We start from the raw sequence: 9684 nt of genomic DNA, 5'->3' as shown, positions 1-9684 counted from the left end.
CACAGTCATCAGCATAGATGAAACTCTCTGTCCCTTCTGGCAGTGGCTGGTCGTTTGTGTAAATGTTGAACACGGATGGAGCAAGCACGCTCCCCTGAGGCAGACCATTCTTCTGTTTCCGCCATCTGCTTCTCTGGCCCTGGAACTCAACAAAAATGCTCCTGTTTTGTAGCAGGTTTCCTATGAGGCGGGTGAGGTGCTAGTCCTTTGTGATAGTATACATTTTTCTTAGGAGGAGGCGGTGGTTTACAGTATCGTAAGCCGCTGACAGGTCTATGAAGACAGCTCCTGTGATCTGCTGCCTTTCAAAGCCATCTTCTACGTGCTAACCTGAGCTGTATGTCACTGAAAGCCTGAAAAGGAGCGTGTGACGCAAGGCCGCAAGAATAGGGGCGTGTCCTTATTTTAGCCACGCCCCTTCGATTGTGTGTTTATGTGGCCCTCATTCGGAACCATTGGAAGGGGCGTTAGCTCCGCCCTCCAGTGAATGTTTATTTGGTCCATTGGAAGCCTGAAAAGAAACGTATGACGCAAGCGCGCAAGAAAAGGGGCGTGACCTAAGCTTGAAAGCCCACCCTTCCTAGTAGATTTGGTTTCTTCGGAAGCCACAGAAGAGACTTGTGAATGCGTGGTTGGGTTTGCTGCACTTGGGCCGAAACCTCCCGCTAACCAGAAGTGAGGCCTAAAGGTTCGGTTTACCGGAAGTGATGCCTATGGTTTCCTTTGTTTTTCCCCCCATCCGGAACCATTGAATGCGTGGTGTTTGTTTCTAGACCGAGCATTATGAGGGACCGACCTCTAACCGGAAGTGAGGCCCAAACACCTTATTAACGAATTGGGGCCTTTAACGAGTCTGATCCCGTCAGAAGCCGCTCCAGTTTGAACACGAAGGTAAAATAAACACTGTTTGTACTCTTATGGTTTAGAAAAGATAACGAAACACTTCCGATCCCCAAATCGAAACTTCTGGTCCCCTAACCGGAACTTCTGAGACCCAAACCGGAAGTCGTCTTGTTTTGGGCGCGACTCTATGGCTGTGGAGGACTGCGGAGGTGAAGGTATGGCGAGTCGGCTCTGAATGAGAAGGAAGGCTTTCCGCTTAGGAAATGAACTTGCTTTGCTTAAATCAAATGTTCGTTTTATTGCTAACCATGAAAGACGTCTTTAAATGAAAACAAAGAATTAAAATATTATTACATATTATAATGATATTAATGTTATTTTATAATAAAATAAAATGGTTTTTTAATGTTATTTTATTTAAATGAAGTGTTTTTATTTTAAGATTGTTTTATTTGTTGTTTTATGTTTTATTTAAATACAATTAGTTTTATTTTCATGTTATTTATTTCTGATTATATTAATTGGTTTTATTTTATATAGTTTAATTAATTATAAAACTTTCTCTTATTTATTTTTAATTAATAATTATTTTATTTGTTGTTAATTATATCATTTTATTTATTTTTAATTTAATTATATTAATTTATTGTATTTTGAGTTTATTTAAATGATAAAAAATGTCGTTTTAATGTTATTTTAATCGAATAAAGTGTAATTTAATTTTAATAATACTTTTACTTTAATAATCTTTTAAAAAAATTTAGTTGTAAAGGTAAAGGTTTTCTCCTGACATTAAGTCTAGTCGTGTCCAGCTCTTGGAGGTGGTCCTCACCTCCATTTCTAAGCCGAAAAGCGGGCATTGTCCTTATACACCTCCAAGGTCTTGTGGCCAGCATGACTGCATGGCGCACCATTATCTTTCTCCCAGAACAATACCTCACATTTGCATGTTTTCGAACTGCTAAGTAGGCAGAAGCTGGGGTTAACAGTGATCTCACCCCGCTCCCTGGATTAGAACCACTAACCTTTTGGTCAGAAAGTTCGGCAGCTCAGTGGTTTAACCCGCTTTGCCACCGGGGGAGGCATTATTTTATATCTTTTATATAAATACAATGTATTTTATTTTATTGAAATAATACTTTATGATAAGGTTGTTTTATTTTATTTAAAATGTCTCATTTTAGTTTTATTTTATAGAAATACAATTTAATATTAGTTTTATTGTATTTAAATAAAGTGTTGTTTTATTTTAATAATATTGTTTATAAAATGTTATTTTAATGTTTTTATTTAAATAAAATTTATTTTATTTCAATGATATATTGTTAAACAACATCTCTAATTCATTTTCTATTTTAAAAAATATTTATTTATTTATTTCCAATAGAAATGATATTGCAAGCCCCTTGAAATAGAAGAAGCTTTTCCATCATGTTAATCTATGGATAACATCACTTTTCAGCTGCAAAAGAGAACATCTTGAATGTGAGTTAAATACTTTACTTACTACTTAGGTGATCCCTCGTAGTCCGAGGATGATGGTGCAGTGTCCTGGCGGTGGGTCCGTAGGTGACTGTGGAGCCCTATCTTCTCTGCATCTTCTCTCACAGTGAGGGCATCAGCTTCCAGGTGGAAGGTGGTAACAGTCAGGGTTGGCTTGATGCGTCTTCCTCTTGACACATTTCTCTCTTTCGCCCTCGCTTCGTGCCTCTTGAAATTCTACAGCACTGCTGGTCACAGCTGACCTCCAGCTGGAGTGGTCAAGGGCCAGGGCTTCCCAGTTCTCAGTGTCTATGCCAGAGTTTTTAAGGTTGGCTTTGAGCCCATCTTTAAATCTCTTTTCCTGTCCTTCAACATTCTGTTTTCTGTTCTTGAGTTTGTAATAGAGCAACTGCTTTGGGAGACAGTAGTCAGGCATTCGGACAACGTGGCTGGTCCAGCAGAGTTGATGGCGGAGGACCATCGCTTCAATGCTGGTGGTCTTTGCTTCTTCCAGCACACTGACATTTGTCCGCTTGTCTTCCCAAGAGATTTGCAGGATTTCTTGGAGGCAGCACTGATGGAATCGTTCCAGGTGTAAACAAGCACCTTGGTATCCCTACGGATGTCCCGGTCCTCAAACACTCTCTGCTTCATTCGGAAAAATGCTGCACTCGCAGAGCTCAGGCGGTGTTGAATTTCAGTGTCAATGTTGACTTTTGTGGAGAGGTGGCTGCCAAGGTAGCGGAAATGGTTAACATTTTCTAATGTTACACCATTAAGCTGTATCTCTGGCATTGGAGAGGGATTGGCTGGTGACTGCTGGAAGAGCACTTTGGTTTTCTCGATGTTTAATGACAGGCCGAGGTTCTCGTATGCTTCTGCGAAGGTGTTTAGAGTGGCTTGCAGGTCTTCTTCTGAATGTGCACAGACTGGAGTTCTATAACAGATGTTGTTGTAACCTTGGTTTTGGCTTTCAGTCTGCTGAGGTTAAATAGCTTGCCATTTGTCCGATAGATGATTTCCATTCCAGTGGGAAGCTTCCCATCAACAAGGTGCAAAATCATAGTGATTTTTTTGCTGTGTCAGGAGCAAGTCGCTTCTGGTGTGAGAGAATTGGCCGTCTGCAAGGACGTTGCCCAGGGGACGCCTGGATGATTTGATATTTTTATCATCCTTGTGGGAGGCTTCTCTCATGTCCCCGTATGTGGAGCTGATAGAGGGAGCTCATCCGCCTCTCCCCGCATTCGAACCTGTGACCTGTCGGTCTTCAGTCCTGCCGGCACAGGGGTTTAACCCACTGTACCACCGGGGGCTCCATCATAGTGATGAAGATGGAGAATAAAGTTGGGGTAATAACACATCCCTGTTTGACACCTGATTCCACCTTAAATGGGTCACTTTGCGAGCCATTGGTGTCCAAGACTGGTGTCATCATGGAAGAGCAGCAGGATGTTCACAAATTTGTTAGGGCACCCGATTTTTTAGAGGATGGTCCCGAGGGCGCTGCGATTCACTGTATCAAATGCCTTTGCAAGGTCAATGAATGCCATGTACAGAGGTTGGTGTTGTTCCTTGCATTTTTCTTGGAGCTGTCGTGCAGTGAAGATCATGTCCACGGTTCCTCTGGAGGGGCGGAGGCCATTCTGGGATTCTGGGAGGGTGTCTTCTGAGAGGGGCAGAAGGCAGTTTGCAAGGATTCTTGCGAGGATTTTCCCAGCGGAGGTTAGAAGGGAGATACCGCGATAGTTTCCGCAGTCTGTTCTTTCCCCTTTTTTGAAGAGGGTGATGATGGTGGCAACCTTGAAATCTGCTGGGATTTTTTCGGTCACCCACACTTTTTCTATGAGCTGGTGGAGTTGTTGTTTCAGCTCATGTCCTCCCTCTTTAAAGATTTCAGCAGGGATCCCATCAGGTCCGCTTGGTTTTTTTTATGTTAGCTGATGGCATTGCTGACTTCTTCCAAACTAGGCAGTGCTGCAAGCTCATCCCTGGTTTGTTGTTAAATATGTTGAGTTAGTTTTGGGGGTTCTGTGTGCCAAGTCAGGTCCAGGTTCAGCATCAGTAGAGGTCACAATTTCTGTGGTTGTGGGTAAAGTACAACTCCCAGAAAGGAAGGTCAGTTCCCCCCCCCCTCCCCCAAACCCCTCCAGTAATCAAATTTAGGCATATCAGGTATGTGTGCCAAGTTTGGTCCAGATCCATCAGTGTGTGTGTTCACAGTGCTGTCTGGGTGTAGTTGAACTACAACTCCCATGACTAACTCAACCTACTGGAGGGGTTTGAGGGGACTGACATAGTGGGAGTTGTAGTTTACCCTGCAGCCAGAGGGCACACTGAGCTCCACCGATGCATCTACAGCAAACTTGCCCAACATAACAAACTTTAAGGTCTGATGGAGTTTCTCGGGGTTAACCTGGCATGATGTGAATTGTAGTTCACTCACAGCCTTATGTATTTTTTTACAATTTGAAAAATGACTTTTTCAAATAACCCGGGCAACACCGGGCACCCAAGCTAATTATATAATAAAAATAGTATAAAACATAATGATATAATAATTATATAAACTGTATGATAATATATAATAATAAAATAGTATTAATATAAAGATATAATAACATAATGAATGTATGATGATGATGTCTTCTTCCTCCTCTTCCTCCTGCTGTAGTGAGTTCCCAGGATGTTTGGTGGACCTGCGTCGTCTTCTTCCTGTCCTTCCTCCTCCACTTCCTCTTCCTGTACTTCGAAGAAGGCGGAGTTTTTGGACAAGGCCCGGCAGGCACGGGAGGAGCGTCGCGGGCAGAAGGAGCGGGAGAAGGCTGCCCTCCGCATACAGGCCCTCCTCCGGGGGCACGCCGCTCGACAGCGCCTCCGTACACACCTCCGGTAGGTAGGGAGGAATCATCATCATCATCATCATCATGGGAACAACTGGAATAACGATGATAATAATAATAATATGAATAATAGTAGTCAATATTTCTATTATTATTCCTATTAATTTTATTGTTATAATTGTTCCTATTATTATTACTTCTATTAATAATAATAGGAATAGTGATAATAGAAATATTAAATTGAATAAAAATGATAATATATTTCTATTATTTATATAATATTATATATTACAATTATTAATAATAATATAAATAATATCAATATAGGAATAATAATAATTGGAATAATTATCAGAGAAATAATAAGAAAAATAATAATAGAATAATAAAAGGAAGAATAATAATAGGGATGCTGTGAAGTTTCCAGGCTGTATGGAAAACTCACAGCAACCTAGTGATTCCATCCATGAAAGCCTTCAAAAATGCAATAGGAATAATAATAATATAAATAATAGTAATAGTAGGAATAATAATAGCCAATAATAATAATAATAATAATAATAATAATAGAAATAAATATATGTAGTATTGTTCTTCTTGCAGGAAAGAAGTGGATGAATTCTTCCTCCCGGAGGAATCTGTGAATCCGAATAAGAAGACAGCGCTTTCCATCTTCAGGATTGCCAGGAAGCTCCTCTTCATCTTTCACCTGCAACACGACAAAGAGGTAGGTATATATCTGTACATATAATAAAAGTGAAAATGTGTGTTTATGTGGCGTCCACTTTCACAGACAGACTTCCACAGATAGCCGTAGCTGCCATTATGCAGGAGACATCAATGGCCCTCCCTCCAATGAAATTGTAGGTTATAGTGAGTGCCGTAAACATATAGCCCAGTTAGCCTCCCCAAACACTATATTGCGCACCACCCAAGTGAAGGCTTTCATTCAGGAACCATTTCACCCTAGATTTTCTGTTTTTCCTCCACAACACGCATCTCAGTGTTTCTGACTCTCAATATTGGTGTGGAATTTGCATGACCCTGCCCACTGCCTCTCCCTTACTCCTTTCCTATTTTTTTCTATGGCACACAGAAGACAGAGGAATTGATCGGCAACTGAACATTCTGGAAGGGTTTGGGGAGAATTCACCATGGGTTAAACCCTTGTGCCAGCAGGATTTGATCTGCCGAGAGGTCGGGAATTCGAATCCCGAGAGCAGGGTGAGCTCCCGTCTGTCAGCTCCAGCTTCCCATGCTCATACATGAGAGAAGCCTCAAACAGGATGGTAAAACATTCGGGCGTCCCGTGGGCAATGTTCCTGCAGATGGCCAATTCTCTCACACCAGAAATGACTTGCAGTTTCTCAAGTCACTCCTGACATGAAAAAAACAACATGATTTATAGGAGTAATAAGTACTTGGATGTATAGCTCACCTGCAATCCAAGAGCACTCTGAACTCCACCAACAATGAACCTGGAACTAGAAAAGACCTCCAGTATGTTTTGTTGCTCATGGGGGTTCTGTGTGCCAAGTTAGTTCCAGGTCCATCATTGATGGGGTCCAGAGTGCTCTTAGGTTGCAGGTGAACTATTCATCTCAGGACCTACAACTCCTATAAATCATGCTGAATTCTCCCCAAACCTCTCTAGTATGTTCAGTTGCTGATCAATTCCTCTATTTGCTGTATGCCATAGAAAAGAATAGGAATGGGTTAAGGGAGACGCAGTGGGTAGGGCCATGCAACTTCCACACCGATGGAGAGAGTCAGAAACACTGGGATATCTTTGGTAGAGGAAACACATAAAAACTATGATGAAATTGTCGCCATATGAAAGCCTTCACTTGGGTGGTGGGCAGTGTGGTGTTTGTGGAAGACATTGGCAGGGCTCTTGAACACATTCATGGCGTTCACTATAACCTCAATGTCACTGGACATCCCAGCCACATACATACATACATATTTTTACTTTTATTATGTGTGTGTGTGTGTGTGTGTGTGTATATATATATATATATATATATAATTTTTTAAGAATTAAAATATTTTCTTATATTTATGCAGAGATTCGAAAAACTATGCCGCTGCATTTTGAACAGTATGGAGGCCGAGAACGAGCCCAAGGTAAGGAATTGAGTGGCACTGGAGGACACAGAGAATGACTTGATAGGACCCATTTGGTCAGTCATGGCCAGGTAGCTTATTACTATTATTACTATACCATATTTTATTATAATTATTATTACTGTATTATCATGTAATAATAGCATTAAAAATAGAGTATGATGTAATAATATGTATAAAATATCAGTCTGCATGTTTGTGCTCACAAAACTTGAAAAATAGACAGTCGAATGACTTGAAATTTTAACTCAACGTTGCTATCCAATACGTGTGTGTTTTAATAGTAAAATGAAATCATGACACAACGTTGCATTCTAATATGCGTGTGTTATAACAATAAAATTAGCCATTCTGGAATAGACAAAGACAAGAAAGATCCCAGCACCCACTCTTATGAAACCTGTCCAAAACAAAATCTGTGTAGCCCATCGTTACCAAACTCAGCCTAGCATTCAGTTTACCTAAACAGAAAAAAGGAAAACAGAGCTCTAGCAACCAATTGCAGCGCAGCTGTACTTTCACCGCAGCAGTTTAAGAAAAAACAACAAAACACAGAGCAGCTATCATAAAACCACAGCAGTAGAAGAAATAACCACCAAACATAGCACAGCTTTCCATATACCACAGCAGAATAAGAAAAACCAACCAATCACAATGCTGCTATTATTTCACCTCAGTATTCAAAGAAATGGAAGCAGAGTTCTGATTGGTTACTATTGGCAACGGGAAAATCAATGTGATCGGGTATTTTATTTACACCAGCAGTAATCTTCACATACTGAAGAACGCTCAGGCAGACTATTCTCATAAGTCATAGTATCACATTCATTAATCATCAGAAACCTCACACCCACATTTGAACATAGGCCGCAGTTCTTGACACACAAGCACAGAACGTCAAAGGAAACCAAACCGCCATGATCAGTACTGTTAAGACAAAAACGAATGTGTTAGAGCCAGAACTTCTCAAGGGCAAACTGCAGAGTCAGCAGCACAGCAGGAAGAAAGACTTGAAGCCTTACGAGTTGAATCAAGAAGACCAGCGCAGTCGTCTCAACAACGCCAAGAACAATTAGATCAACAGCGAAGACATATGCTGTTGCAATATCTGAATGCTTGAGCTTCATGTCACTGAAATCCATTTTCATACGAACTGGATATTCAGTTAAATACCTCATGTAAATACGTTTCAATCAGGAAAATGGACACAGTTTGTCCACACGGTAAAGCGGGGAAATTTAAAGGAAAAGCCTCGGAAATCTGCTGCGCAAGTGGAAGAGTGAAGCTTCTTGAACCTGGGCAGCCAAAAGAGTGACTGAAAAGTTGGTTAAATGGAATTATTGATGATTCAAAACAATTCCTCAAAAACAACAGAAATTACAATTCTTGTTAACAAAAGACTTCATTCGGTGAAGACATTACAGCGGAGCATTTTATGCCAGCACTTAAAAATCAGGAACATATTTACCACAGAGCTGGCTCTTTGATTCCTTTGCTCAGCAGTAACCATAACTTCCTCCCAAACTATTTCATAGAAGATAAAAATGAATAATTGAATGCACACTGCCAAATCACTACTGGAGTCAGAAAGCATGCTGCTAAGTTGTGGCAAAAAAACACATTCATCCCTCATCAGACTGAGCCACAGCTAGGGATATAATAAAAAAATAATAGTATACCACAAACATTTAAATATTATAATACAGTAATTATAATAATACTATAATATGGTATAATATGATATGATAAAATAACATCATATAGCAATAAGAATAAATTATATAATATAATAATATAAAATATAATATATGGTGTAATAATATAAATGATATAATGATATGATATGGTGTAATAATATAAATCATATAATGTAATAATAACATCATAAAATAGAAATATATTTATAATGTGTGTAATATAGTATTAGCAATATAATATACTGTAATATTAATAATCTAATATGGTATAATAATGTTATACAAATATAATAATAAGTAAAATCTATACACATAATAAAAGTGAAAATGTGCGTATGTGACAGAGGTGTCCACTTACACAGACAGCCTCTGGCCTCCACAAAGAAGCTATAGTTCCAAGTGCTGAGAAGCCTCCAAAGCCACTCCCTCCACTGACATTGCAGGTTATAGTAAGCACCATGAACATGTAACCCAAACACTTCAAGTGTCCTCCACAAACACTGTGGCCCACCACCCAAGGAATGCTACCAAACATTATTAGTCTACCTTGCTGTTGACCTATGCAGCCTGAAAGACAGTTGCAGCTGTCCAGTAGGAAATTTAGGCTAATTTAACTAATTTACAATGCCATAAAACCTTCCAGCAGCGTGCTGAGAGAGTACTCCATCAAAGGACTCAGTGTCACAAGTGGACAA

General features: G+C 39.9%; 1 protein-coding gene across 4 annotated transcripts in view; it reads left to right on the top strand.

Annotated features, from left to right (window-relative positions):
• Window positions 1–483: 483 nt before the first annotated feature.
• UBE3B (ubiquitin protein ligase E3B) overlaps window positions 484–9684 on the top strand; it is a 34751-nt gene continuing 25550 nt past the window's right edge. The window contains exons 1-6 of one of the 4 annotated variants that reach the window (XM_060786132.2): window positions 484–688; window positions 774–891; window positions 2231–2328; window positions 4997–5214; window positions 5769–5892; window positions 7233–7292. In XM_060786132.2, the coding sequence (XP_060642115.2) occupies window positions 5009–5214; window positions 5769–5892; window positions 7233–7292 (390 nt within the window). In that variant the 5' untranslated portion in view covers window positions 484–688; window positions 774–891; window positions 2231–2328; window positions 4997–5008. The other 3 variants (XM_060786130.2, XM_060786131.2, XM_060786133.2) reach the window with 3 other exon arrangements.

The sequence above is a fragment of the Anolis sagrei genome, chromosome X (assembly GCF_037176765.1).
Source record: "Anolis sagrei isolate rAnoSag1 chromosome X, rAnoSag1.mat, whole genome shotgun sequence".
In the NCBI taxonomy this organism is placed as follows: Eukaryota; Metazoa; Chordata; class Lepidosauria; order Squamata; family Dactyloidae; genus Anolis; species Anolis sagrei.
This window is presented reverse-complemented; position numbering and strand designations above follow the sequence as displayed.